This window comes from Pogona vitticeps, chromosome 2 (assembly GCF_051106095.1).
Source record: "Pogona vitticeps strain Pit_001003342236 chromosome 2, PviZW2.1, whole genome shotgun sequence".
Classification (NCBI taxonomy): domain Eukaryota; kingdom Metazoa; phylum Chordata; class Lepidosauria; order Squamata; family Agamidae; genus Pogona; species Pogona vitticeps.
Window position 1 is genome coordinate 183,586,928 of NC_135784.1, and position 25,235 is coordinate 183,612,162.

At 43.6% G+C, this 25,235-nt stretch overlaps 1 protein-coding gene and 1 long non-coding RNA gene across 4 annotated transcripts in view; one reads left to right on the forward strand and one right to left on the reverse strand.

Annotated features, from left to right (window-relative positions):
* LOC110071225 (A.superbus venom factor 1) overlaps window positions 1-25,235 on the reverse strand; it is a 139,371-nt gene that overhangs the window by 6,883 nt on the left and 107,253 nt on the right. For all 3 annotated transcript variants that reach the window (XM_078386612.1, XM_078386614.1, XM_078386613.1), the window contains 7 exons: window positions 24,520-24,670; window positions 21,154-21,208; window positions 18,849-18,936; window positions 18,338-18,427; window positions 9,369-9,474; window positions 4,584-4,673; window positions 3,041-3,130 (listed from right to left, as the gene is read on the reverse strand). In XM_078386612.1, coding sequence (XP_078242738.1) covers window positions 3,041-3,130; window positions 4,584-4,673; window positions 9,369-9,474; window positions 18,338-18,427; window positions 18,849-18,936; window positions 21,154-21,208; window positions 24,520-24,670 — 670 coding nt within the window. The remainder of the gene's footprint in view (window positions 1-3,040; window positions 3,131-4,583; window positions 4,674-9,368; window positions 9,475-18,337; window positions 18,428-18,848; window positions 18,937-21,153; window positions 21,209-24,519; window positions 24,671-25,235) is intronic.
* Window positions 14,200-15,661, forward strand: LOC144587129 (uncharacterized). The gene is made up of 2 exons (XR_013542322.1): window positions 14,200-14,624; window positions 15,253-15,661. It is a non-coding gene; the product is annotated as an uncharacterized LOC144587129 (long non-coding RNA).

Consider the following 25,235-nt stretch of genomic DNA (forward strand, 5'->3'; position numbering starts at 1 on the left):
GTGCAGGGGAGGCAGGAGATCTGTCTCTGTGGCCTAATCCTGCCATGGCCATAGACTGGGGGTTGGGGATCCCTGCTTTATATAATCTGTCAATTCTTTAACTTTCATGTTCAGAATGTTATCTGCTTCTAGTATTCCAAGATATTTATAATTTTCACCACTTGACAGTGATTTTATAATATTGCCATTTTTCAACTTTATTCCATCTAGTTTTTGGATCTTGCCATGTTGTATAGAGCTGCAAAGTTGTCAATTCCAAATTTCATTTCAATATCTTCACTAAATATTTGCACTGTGTTTAGCAGTGATTCTACATGGAATTTTTTCAAATAGTTTTAGATCATCCATGTATAACAGATGACTGCTTTTCCTGCTTGTCCTGAAATATGGTAGCTCAATCCAGTTTTATCTAAAATTATTGAAATGGGGATTGGTGAGATGTTAAAAAGCAGTAGGAACAAAGAATCCCCTTGAAATAGTCCTCTTTTGGCACCAGTTTCCCCAATTTGTTCACCATAGGCCATTAAAATAGCTTTCCATTTCTCCATGTTTTTCTTGAGGGACTTTTGAGTATTTTTACTTATCCCCAAAAATTTTAGGCAGTTGTTAATTCAGCTCCGTGGCACTGAGTCAAATGCCTTTTTATAGTCTATCCAGGCCATGTGAAGGTTTGGTGTTTTTTGGTCCTTTTGCCTTCTTTAATAGCATTTTATCAATAAGCAGCTGATCTTTCATGTCTCTTGACTTTTTAAATTTCCCTCTCTGTTCAGTTGGGAATAGGGAGTTTTCTGTCAAATAATTATATATTGCTCTTACTATACAAATCTCCTGAGAGGAGCTTGAACATTGTTGGAAGGCATGTAATTGGAAAATAATTACTGGGTTCATTTCCCTTTTGATTATCTTTTATTATCAGAAATGTGTGGCCTGTTGTCATCCAATCTTCAGTTGTAGGATTTTGAAGCAAATGATTAAATTACATTGCTATATGTTGATGGAGACTTGTTAAATGCTTTAACTAAAATCTGTGTAGCTCATCTGGACCAGGTGCACATCTGGACCAGGTGCACTCCATTTTTTCACAGCATTTACTTTAACTAGAGATTGGGGTATTAAAATACGAATTCCCACACACAGATGGACATAATGACGGGCCAGCCCCCTGGGACCACACTGTCCACACTCCTTCCGCTATTGCCACAGGCTACAGGCTCTCTTCCTATCGCTCCAGAGCTCGCAGTCTGCAAGCCACTCAACGACCTTGCAGCGAGGTTCATTCTTTTGCCTCCTGTCAGGAGTGGCTTGCAGACCGCAAGCTCCAGAGCAGTCTAATGAATAGACAGGTGGACTCCAGAAACCTGGGTTCAAATCCTTGCTTGACCATGAAAACTCAGGGTGTCTGTGGCACTAGTAAATAATAATAATTGCATGCCATCAAGTCAATTCCAACTTAAGGCAATCCTTTCCAGAATTTTCTAGGTAGAGAATACACAGAAGTGGTTTACCATTCCCTTCTTCTGGGGATGCCGTGGAAGTGTACAGCTTGCCCAAAGCCACACAGGCTGACTCTTCTCCCAGGAGACACTGTGGGGTATCAAACTCCCAGTCTCTGGAATTGCAGTCAGATAACTAAACCATTGAGATAATCAGTCAATTGGCTCTAGTAAAACCTTTACTTAAATATCGCACATATAGAGATGGGCATGAATCAGTTCCTCCCAGTTCATCCTAGTTCATTAGGGTAACAGCACATGTGCTGCTGCTCCCCTTCCCTAACTCCTCAGCCAATCACCAGGCCCAGCTTGCTTGTTTTTCTACCTCCTTGGCTAATTTTTCAGTAACCAGCAAGAACACAAACTTCTCTAACCCACCCTTTTCTCTGAGTGGGAGATAACACAAGAGGGTGGGGCAAAGAAGCCTGACCTGTTGCTGGGACTGGAAGATAAACTGAGGAGGTGAAGGAAACTGGCATGCTGGGCCTGGTGATTGGCTGACTGAGCCAGAGGAGGTAGGGGAGCACCACCACCTATGCTGCACCTTTACAAACTGAAATGAACCGGGACGAACCATTTTGTGCCCTTCTCTACTCACATACCCTGAAAACCTATTAGAATCACTGTAAGATGGATGCACGTGGTGGTGCTGTAGGTTAAAACTGCAGAAGCCTCTGTGTTGCAAGTTTGGAAGACCAGCAGTCGTAAGATTGAATCCACGTGATGGAGTGAGCTCCTGTCGCTTGTCCCAGTTCCTGCCAACCTAGCAGTTTGTAAGCATGTAAAAACATGAGTAGATAAATAGGTACCACCACGGTGGGAAGGTAACGGCGTTCCATGTCTAGTCATGCTGGCCACGGAAACTGTCTATGGACAAACGCTGTCTCTACGGCTTGGAGATGGGGATGAGCACCACGCCCTAGAGTTGGACACGACTGGACTAAATGTCAAGGGAATCTTAGGATGGATGCAACTTGATAGCACATAAACTAACAACTGTGGGACAGATGAGCTGTAATGGTGCATCTGAAATCTGATAGGTACAATTAGCCACAGTGGTGTGGCTGTAGAAAAGGGTATTGTGTATATATTTATAGCGGGAGCTCACCAAAGGGAAACTGCATGGAAGCAGCCAGCCAAATTTGCCAGGAAGAACTATGAAGCACTAACCCCCAAGGACTAGCTTTTGCTTAATTGTATTAACTATTATGATTCAAATATTTTCACTGGCTCATTTACATGATTCTTCAATCTAGATGGCCATTACCATAATCTACTCCTGGTTTGCAAGCTAATTTAACTTGAATCTGCAGATCAATGTCTAAAAGGGACTGAGAGGGCTGGCTATTTTGATGCCAATACAGGCACAGTGGGAGGGGGAGGAGACTAATGGTCTATTCTTTAAGTTCTAGAATGTTCCGAAGCTCTGCTCATGCATGCTACAAAACCCATATGTGTGATTCATGGAGGCCACGAAGAAGAACCATTACTATTTAAATATAGTCACTGGCTCATGTACAGGATTCTGCAATCTAGATGGCCATTACCGTAACCTACTCCTGGCCTGCAGGCGGATTTAACTCGAATTGCCGGATCAATGTCTTCTTTCTTCATCTTGTTGAGCAAAGAGCAGTTTTCTTTGAGAGAAGAACATACAAAAAGAAAAGAAAGAAACAAAAAGAGGACATTGAGCATTTAAGACATCTTTCAAAGAGTTTTTTTCTCAAGCTTCACCCTGAGTTCCTTTAAACAGTAACTTTCCAATTTCTGACCCTCCCAAAAAGGTATTTACTCCTCTCTTCTTTCCTACTCATTTCTGCTTTTTTCTGGCTGCGAGCATTGAATCCAAGGAAGGGGCTGCAGAAAAGGCAGGAGAGACAACAGCTTCCTCCCAACCTTACATTTTTTGAGAGGATCAGCTCCCAGCACTAGCCCCTTGGGTAGTTCTCTCAGTTCGAGAGCCTTAATGATTTCCACTGGGGCAGGTATGCTGCAAGTTCATTGCTGGCACAGCTTGAATGCTTCTCCTAGCCAGCAAACAACCCACAAGGTGGGCCTATCGGACTTCTTGTCACAGCCTAGGAGGTGCCCAACTCCAGCAGAAGGCACTTCTGACGTTCTTTTTGTCAGTTGAGCTTCCAGTGCCACCTCACAGTTGGGTGGGTCCTGGTTGCTCCACTGGACACCAGGGTTCCCCAGTGGGCAATGGGGCATGGGAGTGGTTGACAAGGTATCAAAGGTCTCGAAGGCAGCATGCTCAAGACACCTTCCTTAGAACAGCCAAGGATGCCCATCCGGGGCAGGATAGGCATGATCTACCACTCCTTTGGCGCACGGGACTGTCTCTAGCCCCAAACAGCATCACCCCCAAGACCCTTCATCCTCAGAGTCTGTGCCCTCTGGGTTGTCAGCTTCTGTGTACTTGTCCATGTCTGAAGTCTCCTCCTTCCTTCCAGAAAACTTCCACTCTACCTCCATCTCTCTCTCTCTCCTTCCCCCCACCCCCACAACTACTCAGTCAGGCAAACCCCTACTTCCTTGCATGTGTGGGTTCTTATCTGTTGCCTTCTCATCTGTGTTCTGCTCCTGCACATAACTGAAGTCCAGTGATTGCTAGCTCCAGGGGACAGGGGGAAAGGAAGGACAACCAGCTACAGTTGCTGGAAGCCACCCTCTCACACTCATGTCTGCCATAGCTGTAACGGTATACCCACACTACCTAGCTGTATATAGTTACTGCCAAGGCTCCATCCTCCTAAATGCTAGGACCTGAAGCTATGCTTATTCCACATTCCAGAACACAGATTAGCCTCCTTCAAACTGGCTCCTTCCAGAGGTTTTCAATTAAAAGTCCCATCATCCCCAGCCAGCGCAATTAAGACTCAAGGATGAATTGAACTGTAGTCCAGACATCTGGTGGGGGCCAGACTACAGAAGGCTGACACTGATAACATCTCAGATGAAAACCAAGAAACCAGAGATCTCACATTATATGGCAACATACATGCAAACACAGAGACCGTTGAAATAAAATATATATATATCTTGCATTTGGGTGAGCAGAAGCAGCAGCTCTTCACCCCACCTTACCTTCTATACACCGGCAAACATCAGGGTGGCACATACTACTGAGCAAGGCACTTCCATTGGTTGGATGGTAGAATTTGGTGCACTGCTCATCTAAAAAGAGGGGAGAAAAAGATTCATCACTATCTCATGTTCAAAAGCCTGCACAGTTTACCAGTTTTGTACCTTTTACCTTTCAACCTTTTATTTGGTGAGGTCTTTTCTCCTAGGCTGAACTTTGTACTACCTGACCTCATGGTCTGAGGGGGCAGGGTTTTGGCTTTAAACTAGTGCCAGCAGAAGCGCGTGCCTAACGGCATGTAAAATTCTCTGGTTCTATTTTTGACTCTAATCTGCTAAATAGGAAAGCCAAATAGCATTGCATACACCCGGGGGGCAGGAATTAGGAGTAGGAACATACTTCTGTGCTATTAGGGAGCAGGGCAGGTAGGTGGGATTCATCAGCTTTGGAAGGCAGCCCATCTAGAAGGAAAACTCCGATTTCAAACCTCCACTGCCTTGTGGCTATATCCACTGATGGAAAAGGCTTCAGGAGATAACCTTGAGGCGAAATCCGGATCCGCAGTCCCAGAGGCAGTTTGTGTCATTCTGGCAACTCCTGCGACGTCACTGGAACCAGTTGTATTGGCTCTTGCTTTTCCATTGGACTATTTCAGTGACGTGGAGAGGGTGGATTTGCTGCTTGTGTAACAGCCTATCCTCGATATTATTTTACCCAGGCTTCGTGCTCTGGAGAGGACACTCCAGCTTGGCATACAGTGTTGAAATAACATAAGAAGTAGCAGTTACTGGTTATAAGTCTTTGCTTGATTGGCATAGAGCATGATGTCAGGGGCTACTTCCGGCGGTGGGAGAGGTCACTGCACTTGACTAGGTAGGATGAAAGCTGACAAACAGATCAATAACCCTGCACCATGCAACAATCATAAGAAAACTTCTGCCCCAAAGTTGGGCACCTGGAATGTTTGGACAATGACCCCTGGCTTTTCTGCAGGAAATAGGCGACACATGTAAGACAGCTGTCATCAACATGGAACTGAGTAGACTGCAGATGTACATTGTTGCCCTGCAAGAGACGAGATTGCCATTCATGGGATCTGTCAAAGAAAAAAAAAAACTTCTCATTTTTCTGGAAGGTAAAACCATTGAATGAGACCAGGGAATATGGTGTTGGCTTTGCGGTCAGAAATACTCTGCTGAGGTCCATTGTTCCACCTACTGTGGGGAGTGAAAGAATCCTGTCTCTGCAGCTCCACTCATCAGCAGGACTGGTTATCCTCATTAGTACATACGCACTAACACTGTCGTCCACAACAGAAGTCAAAGACAAATTCTATGACGATTTGGCAGCTACTGTCAAAAAAGTCCCTGAGAGAGAGCCGCTGCTCATTCTCGGAGACTTTAATGCTAGAGTTGGTGCTGATCACAGTCCTTGGCCCACCTGTCTAGGCTGTTTTGGCATTGGGAAGATGAATGAAAATGGCCAACGCTTGCTGGAGTTTTGCGTTATTATGGTCTTTCTGTCAGCAACACATTCTTTAATACAAAGCCTCAACACAGAGTTTCCTCAACACAGTGATATCCAAGATCAAAGCATTGGCATCAGCTCGATTGATCCTCACTAGACATTCTAGTCTTCCTAGTATTGCAATCACATGCCGTTACCAGAGTGCTGTGATACTGATCACTCCCTGGTGTGTAGTAGAGTAAAACTGCGAATAAAGAGATTGTATCACACGAAAAAGGAAAGAAGACCATGTACAGTGGACTATCGACTTACAGACTTTTCGAGTTACAGACTTCTCTGGCCACAAAATTTAGGTTAGACTTGCAGCCAGAGAATCGACCTACAGACCAGAAAAAAACCCTAAACTGGAACAAAAATGGCCGGTTACGGGATCAATCGGTTTTCAATGCATTGTAGGTCAATGGAAACTACAGACTTTTCGACCTGCAGCCACTGTTCCAATACAGATTAATTCCATAAGTAGAGGGTCCACTGTATTGACATCAACAAGACTCGTGATCAAAGAAAAATTGAGGAATTTGCCCAAGCGCTTGAGGAAACTCTTCCAGGCCTGGCTGATGCAAATGAACCTGAACGATGGGAACATTTCAAGAATGCTGTTTATAACACTGCCTTGTCCACATTTAGCAAGAAGACCGAAAAGATGGCAGACTGGTTAGAAGCTCATTTGGAGGAGTTGGTTCGAAGCCCATTTGGAGGAGCTGATGCCAGCCATTGAGGATAAGAGGAGAGCTCTAGCAGCATACAAAACCTATCCTAGTGAGTACAACGTGCAGCCTCTTTGAGCTGCTTGTAGCCATGTCCAACAGGCTGCCAGATGTCCCAATGATTATTGGCTTCAGCTCTGCTCTCAGATACAGATAGCAGCAGACACAGGTAACATCAAGGGAATGTATGACGGTATCAAGCAGGCTTTAAGTCCAATACAGAAGAAATCTGCTACAGGCGTGATCATCCAGGACCGAGCACAGCAGATGGAACGCTGGGTGCAGCACTACTCTGAGCTATATTCCAGAGAGAATGTAGTAACCGAAGAGGCATTAAATAACATTGAGTGCCTGCCTGTCTTGGAAGAGCTGGACAGTGAACCAACTTTAGCAGAAATAAAAGCGGCCTTGGATTCCCTTGCCTCTGGCAAGGCACCTGGAAAGGACAACATCCCCATTGAAGTTTTGAAGTGCTGTAAAGAGATCATCACCACCGAGCTGTATGAAGTCTTTTGTCTTTGCTGGAGGGAAGGTGGAGTACCAGGATCCAAACATCGTCACATTGTATAAGAACAAAGGAGACGGGGCGACTGCAATAACTACTGTGATATCTCTCTTCTCAGCATTGTAGGGAAGCTGCTGGCCCGTGTTGTGCTGAAGAGACTCCAGGTGCTTGCAGACAGAGTCTATCCAGAATCACAGTGTGGATTTTGAGCTAATAGATCCGCCGTTGACATGGTATTTTCCCTCAGACAGTTGCAGGAGAAATGTAGGGAACAACAACAGCCACTCTTTGTGGCCTTCATAGATCTCACAAAGGCCTTTGATCTGGTTAGCAGGGATGGCCTTTTTAAAATACTTCCCAAGATTGGATGTCCATCTCAACTCCTTGGAAAAGTCCAGAGGTTGGTGGATTTTTTAATTTAAAAATAATGACATTTAAAACACAGGGAACATGCAAGTTGTTGAAATGGTGAATTGCCACTTCTGAGGAATCTTGTAGAATATTTCTTTTGTGGGGTCTAGTAGAGGCTGGTAGCTCTGAAAATAGCCTTTTATTCACATGATTCCTACTCTTTGTATATAAAATCCAGATGTTGTATTGGAAATATACAATATCATGGTTTCATCTGAAAAGTATTGTTGCAGGCAAATATTTTCACTATTTTATTTTTATTTATTTTCACTATTTTATTTTATTTTACTTATATGCCAGCTTTTTCCCCACAGAGGACCAAAGACCAATCATGTCAAATTAAAAAAATTAAAAATACGTTATAAATATTCCATTAAAACAATTAAATACATATTAAGATTTAAAAGAAACAAGTATAAAAATATTTTTTAAACAATTAAAGATCTGTAAATTCTAAACGAGCATTCTTGAGAAAAGTATTGCTTAAGTTTTAGAAGAGATAGCCATGTTAGTCTGTGCTTGCGTGTCAGGCACCCCCGCCCCCAAATTTAAAAATACAGAAGACAAAAATGTTATGACTCCTCAAAGACTAACTACTATATGTTAATGTGAGTTTTTGTGGACAAGTAGATGTCTTCAAACTCCTGAAGATGTGAACTTCTCTATAAAAGCTCACATTAAAAATAGCAATTAGTCTTTAAAACGCCACAACATTTCTGTCTTCTTTATTTTTTCATTCTTCTTTTATTTTTGCCTTACTATTTAAGTGTCTGCCTTTGGTCGAGGTCACTGTGGGCTGGATGAAATGGCTTTGGAGGCAAGACTAGGCCGTTTGGTCATCGGCTGACCCACCTTGGCCTTATAGCCATGCAAGGGGTATGAGGAGAGCACTAATCTAAGCAAGCAACCAACATCAACATCGGGGAAACAGCAAAATGCCTTGGTCTCATATATCCAGCTCAACAAGCAGCAGCAAAATGTATTTATTTGTAAACCAAAAAAAAAATTTCACTTTTGATGCAGCAGCAAATATAAACCAAGAAAACAACCCATATATGAATACCATTTCTGTCTCCAGTGCACACAAACCCTATGCTAAACAATCAGGGAACCTAGGAATCAGGTCCTCCAATCAACACCTGATTCTCTTTTTTTCTTTAGGTTTTTTTTTCCATCTTGATCTTCTAATTTGTTGATATAATTATGTCATTGATTTACATATACTGATGGTTTTTATTTGATTGTATTTTATAATGTTTTATTCTTCTTTGTAAGCCACCCCGAGTAGACTCTGTCTAGAGGGGCAGGGTATAAATCGAATAATTAATAAGTAAGTAAGTAACTAAGTAAGTAACTAAGTAAATCAATCAATCAATCAATCCTTGCCCTTGGATGAAAATTACAAATGGGTGGGTGAGGGCAAACAGCCTAGAACGTGACGGCTGTCTGGAAACTGGAGCAGGGTTGGTCCCTCATCCTTTGTCATTGCCTTTTAAATGTGTTCAGGGTTTTCCCTCCTGAGCTCTGCCCTCATAAAAGGAGGCAAAAGGGGAAGCTTAGTAAATTTCTTCAGTGCCCTAACTAGTGTCTTGGTCTTTGAGTAGCTTCTACAATGCTGAGTTCACAAGAGTCATTACCGAGATTATAATTGCTGTACACTTTGACCGATGCTGGCTGTAGGAGATCAACGTCAATATACTTGTAAGCTTTAAATTGTAGGCATTCATCCTCCCTGTGAGAGACCTGTGAAGAAAAAAAGAAAAAATAAGTCTTTGACCACCAAGAACTCCAGTAGAGATGGGGGGGCATAGAAAAGAGCCTCCCCCAAGAGTGGAAAGCATGGCAAGTACACTCGGGGGTCGCCTGGGCAACAGCATGCAGCCAGCTAATCTCTCCTGTCCAGAAGCGTTACACTGTAAACTTGCTGATGAGCAGAACGTCTCAAAAGTCCTTTCTAGGATGACAAATGGTAAAAATTTCTATTAATATCAACGGTGTCTCTTCATTTAAAGAGGAACACTTGGCTTCACTTTACTGTGAATGGAAATGGGACATCCTTTGTGTGCAAGAAACATTATCATCATTAACCAAAGGTTCCTGGGCTCTGTCCAGTTGCTGAGAGGTCCCACAAACAATATGGAAGTGTCATTTTCGTAAGACCAAGTGGTATAGTCCTCTCAGCGGACTATACTGAAGAAGACAACATAGGAATTTTGGTGGCCGAACTGGCTGCATGTGTAGTACAGTGGGTCCTCTACTTACGAACTTAATCCGTTCCGGAAAGAAGTTTGTAAGTCAAAAAGTTTGTAAGTCGAATCAGCATTTCCCATAGGAATGCACTGAAGACCATTTAATCTGTCCCGGCTGTTTCTGGTTCTTAAGTTGAGCAGCAGTTTGTAACTCGAATAATTAGTTCCCATAGGAACTAATGCAAAGCCGGTTAATCCATTCCTACCACTAGGGGCAGATTTTTTCTTTTTTTTTCCTTTAACCTAAGATGACTTAGGTTTTTAAAAAAAGGAAGGAAAAAAAGGAGGGAAGGAGGGAACAGACACCTTTTCAACAAAACACCTTGAAAAGGACATTTTCAGCCAAGACAAGCAACTTTTGGAGGGGAAAGGGACAGCAAATGAGAGAGGGAACAAGTACCTTTCAGACAACAGAACACCTTGAAAAACACTCTTCAGCACAAAGAGAGACATGGCTCTGAACTCCATTTTCACCTTGCTTGCAAGCAAGCTTTCTTCCCAACAGAATTCCTCAGCACAAAGAGAGACATGGTTCTGAACTCCATTTTCACCCTGTTTGCAAGCAAGCTTTCTTCCCAGCAGAATTCCTCAGCACAAAGAGAGACATGGCTCTGAATTCCATTTTCACCCTGCTTGCAAGCAAGCTTTCTTCCCAACAGAATTCCTCAGCACAAAGAGAGACATGGCTCTGAATTCCATTTTTACCCTGCTTGCAAGCAAGCTTTCCTCCCAGCAGAATTCCTCCGCACAAAGAGAGACATGGCTCTGAACTCCATTTTCACCCTGCTTGCAAGCAAGCTTTCTTCCCAACAGAATTCCTCAGCACAAAGAGAGACATGGCTCTGAATTCCATTTTTACCCTGCTTGCAAGCAAGCTTTCTTCCCAACAGAATTCCTCAGCACAAAGAGAGACATGGCTCTGAACTCCATTTTTACCCTGCTTGCAAGCAAGCTTTCTTCCCAGCAGAATTTCTCAGCACAAAGAGAGACATGGCTCTGAACTGAGGACGACATTTGTGTTGTTCTGCCGGATCTTGATACAGTAATGGTTCTCTATAGAAGCCGGATGAGAGGGAACATTTAGAGCAGGTCTGAGGACCAGCTGATCATGAAGGCATCCCCTAGAGAGAGTTGGACCACTCCTGCCTGGGAGCAGTAGCGGCTGCACTTCCTGTTGTCCCGTGACACAAAGACATCCACTTGTGGGGTGCCCCGCCAATGGCATAGCTGATTAAAGATGGTGTCTAGGGCCCATCCGTGAGAACAGGACTGGAGCCTGCTGAGGTGGTCCGCAAGGGCACCCCCCTGGGCTCCACATGAACCGCCACTGGGTAGATGTGGTGGATGAAACACCACTCCTAGAGATCAACGGCTAGATACAGCAGCGGGAGATAGTGGATTCCTCCTCCCCCCCCCCCCCGCTTGTTGAATGCCCGAAAAGCCTTGGTAATTGCCAGGAACTTGAGATGACTGATGTGAGGCGTGCTTCTGCCGAGGACCAGAAACCGTGTATCATGAGGGACTCCAGGTATGCACCCCAACCTGTCAGGCTGGTTCTGTAGTTAGCTGTCACAACCCAGCTTCCTGTGAGGGAGAACTTGGTCGGTCGGACAGAGAGTAATTGGAAGTCTGAGTACCCCTATGCAGCTGGGTTGAGTCCTGGTGACCTCAGCCAGGGCGTACAACAAACTCCTTCTTACAAGTCTGCCCTAAAAGGATACTTGCTGACTCTTAACAAAGTTCAGCAGGAAGTTACACGTGAGCTTTGTAGTCCTAAGATCTACCTGACTCAATTAGATAGGACTCAGTAGCTTAATATGGCCTTGCTTCCCCCTCTGGGAATAGCTACCAAAAGATTTTATAATTGATCTTTTTCTTGAGAAAATAGAGATTTACAGAATAAGGTCAGTTTGATGAAAAAGCATAGCAATTAAGCATTTTCAGCGCTTGTTACAGTTACAATAGCTCTAAAGATCTCTAAAAGCTTCCTTAGGGTAGGCAAAAGGCTTAAAGGCCCCTTCTCCTCTTCCTTAACTCCCTACATCTTTCCCAGTCCTTTCCCTGCATGGGGCAGCAGGCATAAAGACCTAGAAAAATCTATGGATCCATCCAAAAGGAAAAATAGGAACAAGATAGAATACTGCACATGGCAAAAGTTCCTTTTTCTATCTTCTTGGCTCCTCTTGTCTTCTTGGTCTCCCACGCTATCATCCAATCACGGCGTGATGTGATATAAGTAGTCCCCCCATTCTCTTCTCACGAGAAACAGGTGTTGTTTTTCTCCATCTATTGTCTTCTCCACCATAACAAGTGTCTGGTCTTCTTATCTTGTATTGGCTTGTACTGGTCTAAAGGAAAAACATTCCCACAGCCCTCTGGAATACATTCCCACCATACAAAATCATTCTTACATAGAATCAATATGGAATCAATTTTACATTGTTCACAACTACATATCCCATCTTCATTACATGATTTAATCCACAGATTCTTATCCCTGACAGAGCGGGAGTGGCCAAAGGAATTCCCTACTGTCAGATTGGGTAGTAGGTCCAACCAGGATAACTGGGTGGCCAGTTTGACCGTGACCTGCAGAACCTTGGTTGGAGGATCGAGTGCTAAAGTGAACAGGGAGAGGTACCATGCTTGGAGCAATGTTATTTTCAAATGGGCATGCTGTACCATGGTAGAGGCCATGAGGCCAAGCAGCTGGTGAACCTGAAGGGCTGGTACCCAAGCTACCCATTGCAAAGAGAGTTGCATGGACCAGACCTTTGAAATTCTGTCCAGAGGTAGTGAGGCTCAACCTGACAAAGCATCCAGAACAGCTACGATATAAGCAACTCGCTGAGTGGGACACTATGTCAACTTCTCCAAACTGAGCTTCAGAACTTGGGTCGATAGCAGAGATAAAGTTAGTACTGTATCTCGCTCGGCCTGGGTCTCAGGTGGTGCTACCAGCAGCCAGTCATCCAAGTAAGGAAATACAGTGATTCCTTGGAGACACAAATGCGTCACCACGAGGGCTAAGCACTTCATGAACACCTGTGGGGTGGCTGACAACCCAAAGGGGAGGGCTTTGAATTCATAGGTCACTCCCCCAACTGAAAATCTAAGAAACCGGCAGTTATCTGATTGAATGCTCATATGGAAATAGGCATCCTTCAGATCTATAACTCTGAAACAGTCACCTTGCCTCAGCATCTGGATGGTGGCATCCAAAGAGACCATATGTAACCACCAGGGAATGATATACAAGTTCAAATTCCAGAGGTCAAGGATGGGACGAAGTCCCCCATCTTTCTTTGGAATTGTAAAATATCAGGAACAAAATCCCAGTGAAACATCAGGATGGTGCAGACGGACAATGGCATCCTTCTGAAGAAGGGCTCATATTTAGTCTTCCAAAGGAGGAGAGGGGGCAGTAGTTTTAAGGTGGCCCATGAGAGGGGGAGTGTAAAATTCAATGACATAGCCCCTGGCTACAATAGAGAGGACCCAGTGATAGTACACCATGAGTGAAGGAAGGGGGTGAGAAGGACTGAGGGGTCTACTACTGCTGGTAAAGGAGATACATCAAAGAGTTTGCCTGGCCTCCCAGTCTGGTTGGCATGCCTGCTGACAGGGGCACTGTCTGCCAAACTGCCGAGAGGACAACGAAAGTCCTGAGGCCTCTGGTGGTCTTGGAAGGTTCTTGAAGAATAGGGCCGGCACAAGGTGCCCCTGGGGCAGTACTGCTAGCTAGAATAAGACTTGGCCATTTTTCTAAGTTTTAAGAGGTTATCAAGAATTTCATCTGTTTTTTCACCAAATAGGCCAATGCTGTCAAATGGAAGGTCCTCAATTCTTGCCCTTGCATCCTCCGAAATTCCCGCAAAGCTGAGCCAGGCATGGTGATGCAGGGAAACGGCTGTAGCCAGTTGTTTAGAGGCCACATCCAAATTGTGTCTGGCCACAATACATTCCTGGCAAGCCAGGCCCATAGCCTCATGATGGACATCTTCAGGTGCCATCTCCAGAATGGGTCGTGCCGAATTACATAGGTGGCGATGGTAGGCCCCCATGATGGCCAAGTAGTTTGTTACTCTCAGAATGAAGGAAGCCAAAGAATACATCTGTCATCCGATAACATCCAGCTTGCCGCCCCCTCCTTGTTGTTTGGTGTTGAAATTGACCGATTCCTAGCCGTATTTTGCGTGGCATACACCACAAAGGAGTTTGGGAGAGGATGCTTCAAAAGAAAGTCTGTATTCTCCCCATAGGTTTTATAAAGGTTCTCCACCCTTCTGGGGATCTGGTAGCATGGAGAAGGTTTAGGCCAAGACTCTCTCGTAAGATCTGATAACGATGGAATAAAACCAAGTCGAGGAGGCAGGGTCTGGTCCTAGGCTATATCCTCATATACTTTGTCCACTTTCTTTGCTGTAGGTTGCTCCACAGGCAGGTCCAACATCTTCGCGAAGAATAAGCTGGGAGTAAGAAGTATAGTCCTCAGATGGAGAGGTAGGATGATTCCCCGCAACATCAGAACCAGGCGTGGGAACACTGGAGTCTTCCTCCCCACCTGAGCCCAGTGAATCAAAGTCTAACGGCTTATGATTGATAAATGGGGAATAATCTCCCTGAGTGGGTGCTGCATGGTAGGTCAGTGGTTCTTAACGTGGGCGATAATGCCCCCCAGGGGGCGATTTCATTTTTCAGGGGGGCAGTAAAACGAAAAGGGGCGGCATGGGGGCGCTGGAGCAGAAGGGGGGCGGTAGGGGGGCGCTGGAGCAAGCCAAACCTGTGAAGATGGCTGCAGCCTTTTTACAGTGTGCATGAATATATATTTTCCTCCAATCTTAATTTAGTTTCAGAGTTTTTGTCTTGAAATTTTTAGTTCCTGCATTGCGGTTTGTTTTTATGCCCTTTTTATATTTCTTTTTGCGTCTTAAAATTTGCTTGGAACTAAATCATTAAATGTTACCTTTTTGGAGCATTTCATTTCCTTGGAATTGAATTTTGTTTTCAGGGGTCATTGGATTTAAGTGTCATAAATAAATAAATAAATAAATAAATAAATAAATAAATAAATAAATAAATAAATAAATAAATAAATAAACAAACAAACAAACAAACAAACAAACAAACAAACAAGAAAGAAAGAAAGAAAGAAAGAAAGAAAGAAAGAAAGAAAGAAAGATATCATCACCGTGGGGAGGGGGGCGATGATAACTTCCTCAATGGCTCAAGGGGGCGTTTCTTTCAAAAAGGTTAAGAACCACTGTGGTAGGTGATGGTATTGACTCAGGCTATCAGTCTACCTACATCTCCTCTAGAAGGGCACTGGGCTGGAAACTGAAGCCGCTCTGGAGCGGCCTGCGCACTATCATGGTCTGATACCGGACGATAAGCTCGCTTAACATCAACCACAGGAACATAATCCAGAGGCAGATGCCTCTTACGGGGCTGTGGCGGCAGAGGATAGAAATCACCCTCAGTACCTGCAGTTCAATCTTCAAAACACTGTCGAGGGACAAAAGGCGACGGTGAGGGTGAATAGGGATGGTACAGTAGACCCTCGATTTACAGACGGCTTGACTTACAGACTTTTTGAGTTACAGACTTCTCTGGCCGCAAAATTTAGGTTCGATTTGCAGCCGGAGAATTGACCTACAGACCAGAAAAAAACCAAAACGGAACAAAAACGGCCAGTTATGGATTAATCGGTTTTCAATGCATTGTAGGTCAATGGAGCCTCGACCTACAGACTTTTCGACCTGCAGCCACCGTTCCAATACAGATTAATTCCATAAGTAGAGGGTCCACTGTAGTAATGATGACAATAGTATGGGTTAAACCTGTAGGCTTTTGGATAGGAACGTGGGTCGGACTCGAAGTCGTCAGGATCAAAGTATGCTGGATGGTCAAAGTAGCGCCACCTACTATAACATGCATAATCATGACCAGAGATTGATTGATGCCGAGGGCGCTCAGGCTCGCATGATGGCTCAAGGTGCCAGGATTTGTGTGTTCTCTTCCTAGGCACCTCGATCAGTACTGATCCTGGCGGCGAGATGGAGACATCCTCCAATTGAGCCCAGAGGAGTTCATGGGCTAGCCTCCGCCAATTATACTACCTCCGCAGAGCTGTTGCCCCAGTCAGGAGAGTAGCTGATACATGGGGATGGCTAGGCCTCTGGCACCGGGGACAGACCATCTTCATCCCCCAATGGTAAGCTAAGGCATACCGATTGTTGCCAGGATGTATCAAGTGTCGAAAACGATTTATCTTCCAAGCAACCCAGTTTCAGAGCCTTCTTTTTCTTCTTCAGGGCAGATACCAAGGGAGGCTTCGGTGTTGATGCAGTAGCTGTCGATCTTGAGCCTGAGGAAGATGCCTGGGGCTTGGCTGCCATTTGAGAAGCCTTCTGGGCTTTAGGAGGTGGCAGCAAGCCTGAGACTGAGGGCTGCCGCTCCACCTGTGGTGGATCCATGGGAGCCTCTGGGGTTGGAGACAGAGACTTTTCCCAGAGAAATGAATGGAGGTGCTGAAGCCTCAACTTCAAAGCCAGTTTAGTGAAGTTTTTACAGACCCCACACAGGCCCTGACTTCAGCACCCTTCACACCCACAGTCTGGTTCTGATATGTGGATGACACCTTTGCAATTTGAAGCCAGGGTGAAGAAAAATTGGAAGAATTTCTGAACCATCTCAACAACATTCACCCAAATATACAATTCAACATGGAAAAAGGAATAGAGGGCCAACTCCCGTTGTGAGATGTCATGGTCGTTCACAAAACTGACCTTCTATTGGGACACAAGGTATACAGAAAGTCCACCCACACAAAAACTCCAACCACCACCCACAGCAAAAAAGAGGCATAATCAAAACACTGGTCGACCGTGCAAATCAGAACTGTGAAGCTCAGTTTCTCAGCACCTAACTCGACGATCTGATTTGGGCCCTAGAGGCAAATGGCTAGTCAGAAAATGAAATCACAAGAGCCATCAAACCAAGAAAACAACACCAAACTGAAGAAGAAAAACAGCCAACCACAAATAAAGTATTTCTTCCATACATCAAAGGGGTCACAGACTGCATGGGGAAACTTTTGAAAAAACACAACCTACCACAAAACACTACAAATGTTACAGTCAGCAAAGGACAGAAGGGACCCTCTCACCACTGCAGGAGTATACCGGATACCTTGCAGTTGTGGCCAGTTATATATTGGAAGCACAAAACGAAGCATCCACACCAGAATCAAAGAACATGAGAAACACTGCAGATTAAAACAACCAGAAAAATCGGCAGTAGCTGAACATGCCCTAAAACAAGCTGGACATGAAATTCTATTTCAAAATACTGAAATACTGGACAACACCAGCAATCATTACATTAGACTGCACAGGGAAGCCATTGAAAGCCACAAACACCAGCGGAGCTTCAACAAAAAAAGAAGGAAGTTTAAAACTCAACAAAGCTTGGCTCCCAGCACTGAAAAATACAGCCTGCAAAAGGTCAACGAACCCTACTCAGCCACAAGGACCGGTGATCACTACACACAAAAGACCAGCTAACGACACCCATTAATCACAGTGACAGATAATCTCCCCTCCTTATCACAACAATACACCCACAACAAAAACACACTGATCACCATAATCACCCATCTCCTGAAAAGGACAAAAGCTGATCCCATAGCTATAAATACTCAACTCCCAAACAAATTGCACCAAAGCTTAGAGTGCTACTCCTGTCCACTGAAGATGCCGGCCACAGAGACTGATGAAATGTTAGGAAGAACAACCTTCAGAACACAGCCAAAGAGCCTGAGAAACCCACAACAACCATTAGATCCCGGCCTTGAAAGCCTTCGCGAATTTGTAGTGAAGAAAGTTTATACGACAAATTAAATGGGAAGGGGAGAGCGAAATGAAGAAGAAATTGAATACTCAAGAAACGATTTCCAAATTGCCAGCACTCTGGTGGTGGAGAAAGAGAAACTGGGGGGTTAGGGCTGAGCGTGGTTATATATGCTGCCAGGAGGGTGGGCAAGGTTACCACGAAAAGACTATTAGCTTGGGAGGGTTCTCAACAGGATATGCACAGACACAGATAACCAATTTGTCTGATTCACAAAAGAGAAAGGGAAAGCAATCTGTGCTGGAATTAGATATCAGGGAGCAATGCCAGATGTGTCTGGACAGTCTGTACTAAGACAACCCAGTACATCCCAATACACCCAGTAACACCCTTTCCATGTGTGGATGCAAGTACTGGGCTTATCTCTTCTAATTCACAATTTAAAAAAGCCCAGAAAGACCCATCCTCATGGGCAATCACATGGGACCCCTGCAAAACCCTTTTACCTTGTCCAAATAAATGATGAGTTTTCCACTTTCAGACACAACACGGTCAACTTCAAACTTGGAAATGTATCTGTCGACTTCCTCAGAAAGCTGAAGAAGTGAAAGGAAATGAAAAGTAAAGTTGTCTTTACATTTCATCTGCATTAAAGTTCAAAGCCACTTGGGAGGTACCTACTCAGGATATGCTTCAGATAGAAGTTTTATAATGTTAGATGCATTTGTCAGAGGAATTTTACACATCATGGTCTTCAACAAAATTCTTACTAAGCTTTGAGTAAAAGTTTACATTAAGACTGGTAATGAACCGGTCCGAGTGAAAGTCAAAATTAGAATTAGTTCTGAATGGTAAGACAACATTATATAAATCCCAGTGATTCAGTGAGTATACTCTAAATGAGACTAGCAACCGGCTTTAGGCCAATAGTTTAGCTTTAACCCATGAAATTTAATCTGTAAAATAAAAAATGAAATATAATGTCGGCAGCCATTTCTAGAATCCAGCATTACCTACCCTCTTAAGGTCATCATTATCAGGGGCAAAACCAGCAAGCATGGAAACATCAATGATTGTCATTGTGGCATCAACCTCACCAAGATACCTAAAATCAGAGACAAAGAGAAAAAGTGGGCCAAAACAATAGAACAGAAATTGATTCAGCTTTAGTTTTCTCAGTTTGGTTCCGCATGTTTTCAAAGCCATTCATCTTCAAAGGTGAAATATGAGATCTAGGATGTTATCAACAAATTGTATCATTACAACATTTGATCCTAATCCCCAGAGCAATTCTCTGTACACTTAAAAATATTTGTGGATCAGAGATGGGGCTTCGTTGCAACGAGATTGGTCAGGTTTCAGGAGGCTCCTGAAACTGACTTAGACCACTCGGTTTCAACCCCTCCAAACTTGGGGGGGGGGGGAGGACTTTTACTAGCAGAAGTGAAAGTCTGAAGCAACAGAATCTGACTGAGAAGGGACGTGGCCCAGGAGATTCCTGGATTGCCCTCTCTTTGAAGTCACAATCTGAAGGCAAAACTGAGCACAGAGTTGTGAATGCCCCAAGACAGAGAGTGGAAAAGTACAGAAGGAATTTGGAAAAAATATTCTTGACCAAACTTGAAAAAAGTGGCTTGTTTTACATATGGAACTGCTAAGGACTTAATACAAAGAAGAGAGTGGATGTAATCTGTCAGAGAAAGGGACTAGATCTGCATCTGGCCAGAACACTCCCACCCCCTTCATCTGAGGCTTGGCTGAGAGAAACAGAAAGAAAGGGGGAGGGAGAAAAAAAACCTTGCTTCTATTGCACCAATAAAACTTGCTCCTACAGGACAATATAAAACTATAAACTACTGATGGATTTAAATCTGTGAAGCAGCCAGAAACAGTCTTGAGAAAAGCCCTTTTGAACTGCTAGGTTGGCAGGAGCTGGGACAAGCGACGGGAGCTCACTCCGTCACATGGATTCAATCTTATGACTGCTGATCTTCTGACCTTGCAGCACAGAGGCTTCTGTGGTTTAACCTGCAGTGCCACCACGTCCCTATAACCCAGGTTTATCTCTAAAACTGTCACAAAAACAGCAATCATGTTCACATCATAAATGCTAAGCATCAATTAAAATCACAATACAGTGGTGCCCCGCTTGACGACGATAATCCGTTTCAGGAAAATCGCTGTTATAGAAATCATCGTCAAGCGAAAAAACTCATTGGATTGCATTGAACACCGGTTAATGCATTCCAATGAGGAAAATACCTCATCGTCCAGCGAAGATCCTCCATAGGGGAAGCCATTTTCGATCACTGTCTTGTGAAATTAGGTCCGGAAAACAGCGGGGAGCCATTTTGCGAACCGCTGATCAGCTGTTTTTAATCGTCTTGCGAACAATTGGTTCGCGAAACAGGGACCTAATCATCATAAAGCGAAAAAACCCATAGGAACCATTGTTTTGCGATCGCTATAGCGATTGCAAAATACTTGTCATCAACCGATTTCGTCCTCAAGCGGGGTCATCATCATAACTGTATAAGATGTTATGGGGGAACATATAAAGGAGCCTCCCTGAAGAATGGAACAGCATTGTGAGTACACCCAGATGTCCCATGGGCAACAGTGTGCAGATATTGCACTAGAACACCACCAAACCCAAGCACTTCATGGACGTTGAGCCCCTGGATAGAAACATTTTTACACACATCTCAAGTTCTGACCACTTCTGGTCAAAAATAGTCTGACTGTCTTGACATTTGAATTGGTTTTTAATGTTGGCTATATGTCATGGGTGAACTTGATTCTGAATTGTGGAATGCTTTGATACAAATAAGGGGGGAAATGTTATCAAAAGAATTATGATTTACCATTTGTGTGGAAAGCCAACAGCCAATTTGCTAAATGTTGACACCTGTCCTGGGTACAACAATGCAAATCACCAGGACACATTTAAAAATTGATTTCTAACTAGAGGTACTCTTTTTGGCTAAGAATGGGACTGTTTGGAGTCTACCGAGGAAGGGTTAAAGGCTTATCATCCTGCACTTCATCCTTTCTACCTCATTTGGGTAATATAACATAGTTTTGAAAATCATCACTATTGACATTTCATGATGTTGTGTTTTGTAATAATATTACCCATTGGATGTAGTTGATTATTTGTTTCTAACTTCTCTAGTTTAATAATTCTTCAGACTAAATTTAAAATTATGTTTTGAATTGATACTTAGGATATCTGATCCCAACCCATTTTTACATTGGCCTTGATTTGCAGGATTTAGCCCTTTGTTCTACTTGCCTTATCATTAAAGCTCAACATTTTTACCTGGTGCAGATTTTGATTTTGACAGCCTGCAAGGCTCCCTTGAGCTGCTGCTGATCTAGAAGGTATAACACAAGAATTTTTTTAAAAAATCAGTTTTTGTACAAATTCCATGCACTATAGCTGTTGCTACAATGGGGAAATGTGGGAAATACTATGGATTTTGGTGAGCTAATTCCCATTTATTTTCCACTGATCCCACTACACAAAGAGAAATGTGAAATCAGCCTGCAGGTTTCATGTATGATCCACAACCTGTATGTATGTATGTATGTATGTATGTATGTATGGATGGATGGATGGATGGATGGATGGATGGATGGATGGATGGATGGATGGATGGATGGATGGATGGATGGATGGATGGATGGATGGATGGATGGATGGATGGATGTGCCATTTTTCTCTCCAAAGAGATCCAGAATGGTATAAAATACAAAAACATATAACAGTAAAATATTCCATACAAATCAGTGGTTCCCAGACTTGGCTCCCAAGATTTCCTTGGACTAAAACTCCCAGAAGCCTTCACCACTAGCTATGCTGGCCAGGATTCCTGGGAGTGGTGCTTTTTAAAAATTTTTTATTTATTGTCATTGTAAGTATATACACAGTACTGTATACCCATACAATGAAATTCACAGACATCTAGAGACCAGACACATGCACAAACATAAAATTCCCCAAACACTCCCCACCCACTAAAAGTCCCCCACTAAAAATACAAACATCTACACCTTAGACCAAGTAACACAGTCCAACTAACTATTCACTACTGGTGGTCTTTAAGCTCATTATTAAGTGCAAATATAGCTCTGGGATAAAAACTATTCAGAAAACGTGTGGTCCGAGTCTTGATTGTTCTATATCTTCTGCCAGACGGCAACAGTTCAAAAAAGTTATAAGCAGGATGGGAAGAGTCTCTCAGGATGCTGTGTGACTTCCTCAGACAGCAGGATGTGAAGATGTCATCCAGGGTTGGTAGCTGGAGCCCGATGATATTCTGGGCAATTTTAATGGTTCTCAGAGCTTTTTTGTCCGCTACAGAGTTACTCCCAAACCATGCCAGAATGCCATAGGTTAGGACACTCTCAATGGTGCTACGATAGTATGACAGAAGTAAATGCTGAGATAAATTTAACTTGCCGAGCATTCTCAGGAAATACAGCCTCTTCTGTGCCTTCTTCACTAGCATGTTGGCATTTATAGTCCATGAGAGGTCCTCTGAGATGTAAGTGCCCAGAAATTTAAAACTACCAACTCTCTCCACTTCCTCGCCATTTATATACAGTAGTAAATGTACATTTCTCTTCCTCCTAAAATCAATTATGAGTTCTTTAGTTTTTTTAATGTTAAGAGATGATTTTCTTTACACCAAAGTATCAACCCTTGTACTTTCTTTTCATTGTTCTTATTTATGAGCCCCACCACTGTCGTATCATCCGCAAATTTAATAATTGCGTTGGTGTTATACAGTGGGGTGCAATCATGTGTGTACAGGGAATAGAGGAAGGGACTTAGCACACAGCCCTGGGGAGCTCCTGTACTTAGTACCAGGGGAGAAGAATGGTGAGATCCCATCCTAACTGACTGTGGCTTATCCGTCAGAAAGTCCTTTATCCACACGCAGATCTTCTGAGGTAATCCCAGCTTGATCATTTTAAAAAACAACCTATTTGGTAAAATACAATAAAACCTAGCAACAACATAAACATTGACCTATAAAAAGTTTTTATTACACCAAATAAGGGGAAGAATAGCAGATCCTAGCCTCCAAAAGTCAGGTGAAACAACTCCACCTTACATCCAATTCTGGATCCTTCCAGTCATGTCATACTTTACAGCAGAGATCCCCCAACCCCCGGTTTGTGGCCCAATACCAGTCCGTAGCCTAAGCAAGACCGGGCTGCGGAGACAGACCTCCCACCCCCCGGCATGCACTCCCCCCTGTACAGCTCCTTTGTGCATGCGCACATGCCAGTGCCAACATGACCACTCCCCCACCCTTTTGCACATGCGCACGAGCATGGCTGCATGAGCATTGCACTGTCTGCACATGCGCATGAGTGCGCCCCCACACGAGCATCCTCCCGCTCCTTTGAGCATGCGTGCAAGAGTACACATGCTCCTTCATGCATGTGCATGAGCACGAGGGGGTGCTACACCTTCCCCCAACGATCCGCAGGGTTAAAAAGGTTGGGGACCCCTGCTTTACAGGAACTTAGGAAGAGAATTCCAGAGCATGCAAGTAACAACATGAAAGGATATTTTTTTGGATACACTCAAGCCGATTGCTTTGATGGTTGGCACCTTTTAAAGGGCAGTTCCAGTTGACCTTAGATGGTGCAAGGCCTCGTATGGGTAGAGTATGTGGTCCAGTAAGTATGTGAGTTCCATTGCACCAGTTTTAACTTCTGAGTTGTTTTCAAAGGTAGCCCCACATACAGTGAATTACAGTAGTCTAATCTTGAGGTTAAAGTTTCATTGATCAGCATGGCCACATCAGCCTTCTTCAAGTAAAGAGAAACTTTCTGAACAGGAGCAAGATGATAAACTGGTGACCCAGCCACATTTTCCACTTATTTCTCCAGGAGGAACAGTGGGTCTGATGAGATACCCAAATTCCTTACTTAGTTCACAATGGGTAGCGGTGGTGGTGGTTTTCCATCAAACATTAGAGAGGTGACAGCTAGATTTGTCAGTTGCCAAGTGACCAGCATCACTTTCTTCTTGTCTGGATTCAGCTTCAGTAGGCATTTGACCATAGCCTCCAGACAATGACTAAGCACTGTCACAACTACCTCTGGTTGTTTAGTTAATCCAAGACATAGCTGGGTGATATCAGCATATCAAAAGCGCCCATCTCCAAAGCCATGAATGATCGATGGCAATAGTCTCATGTGTGTTGAAGAGCATTTCTGTGCAACCTTATATTGGGAAAGCAGCCATGCCAATCAGAATTTTCTAAGCCAGTGGTGAGAAACATTTCTCAATCTAGAGGCTGAAATCTAATTTGGAAAGGGTCTCAGGCTGCATTTGAAAACTGGGTGGAACTTTAAGGGCAAATTATTGGGGACAGATATAATTTTTACTAATACAGACACTTCCCACCAATCATACAAAGCATGGCTCAGTTCTAGTCATGTCTGCTCAGGGAAAAAAAAAACCAGCAGAAGCATGTGGGGGGGGGAGAGACAGGGGTGGTTGTCCTGGGCACAAAATTCTCAGGGCGCATCTTATATGTGTATCTCATCCACATCAGAAATTTAAAGGCACTGTGACCAATCATTAGGACTTGTGCTGCAGTAACATAAAAGAATAAAATCTAGGACTTTTGTCAGAACCTAGAAAGTTGTTGCTCAGACTTACCTAACTGAAGAGGTTCAATACTGACGTCAAGACTGAATTTCTTGCACTGTAGTGCATTTTCTTGCATCCTTGCATTGTACACTGTTGCAATAACCATTGTTGCTTTTCCTTGGCCTGATGCTTGCACAGTGAAATTTTGATTACCCTTAATCTGAAAAGAGTGAGCATGCCCTTTGCTTGACTGTTCCTTTTTGTTATTGCTTGTTTTATTCAGTTATTACTACTGTTCTATTACTATATAGCCACATTACTATGTGGTCATTTAGCAATGGACCAAAAATGGTTTCCTTTACTTTTGGGAGGAGACAGCCCTCCTTCAGCAAGGTGTTCACAATATTTATGGCCCAGTCAACCATAATCTTGTTGGTGGCTTGTATTAACCATGCAGGACAAGGGTTGAACAGAGAGGAGGTGGATTGGCATCTAGTGTGGGCCCTGGATACCTACGACAATGACATTGGGTCAAAGTGAACCACCAAACAGGCAGAGGGAGAGGGTGCAGCAGCAATCCCTACCCAATCAACTAAACTGCTGGTGGAAGTAAGATCAGACTGAATGGTCTCCATTTTAGATTTTTAAAAGGCTGCAAATCGGTCATTGATAAATTCACCAGGGTGAGCCCTGTGCTAATCAGGATTGATGAGGTTGCAGACCACCTGGAAAAGTTCCACTTGTTGGTTCACAGCATCACCAATGGTGTTAATATTGAAAACCTT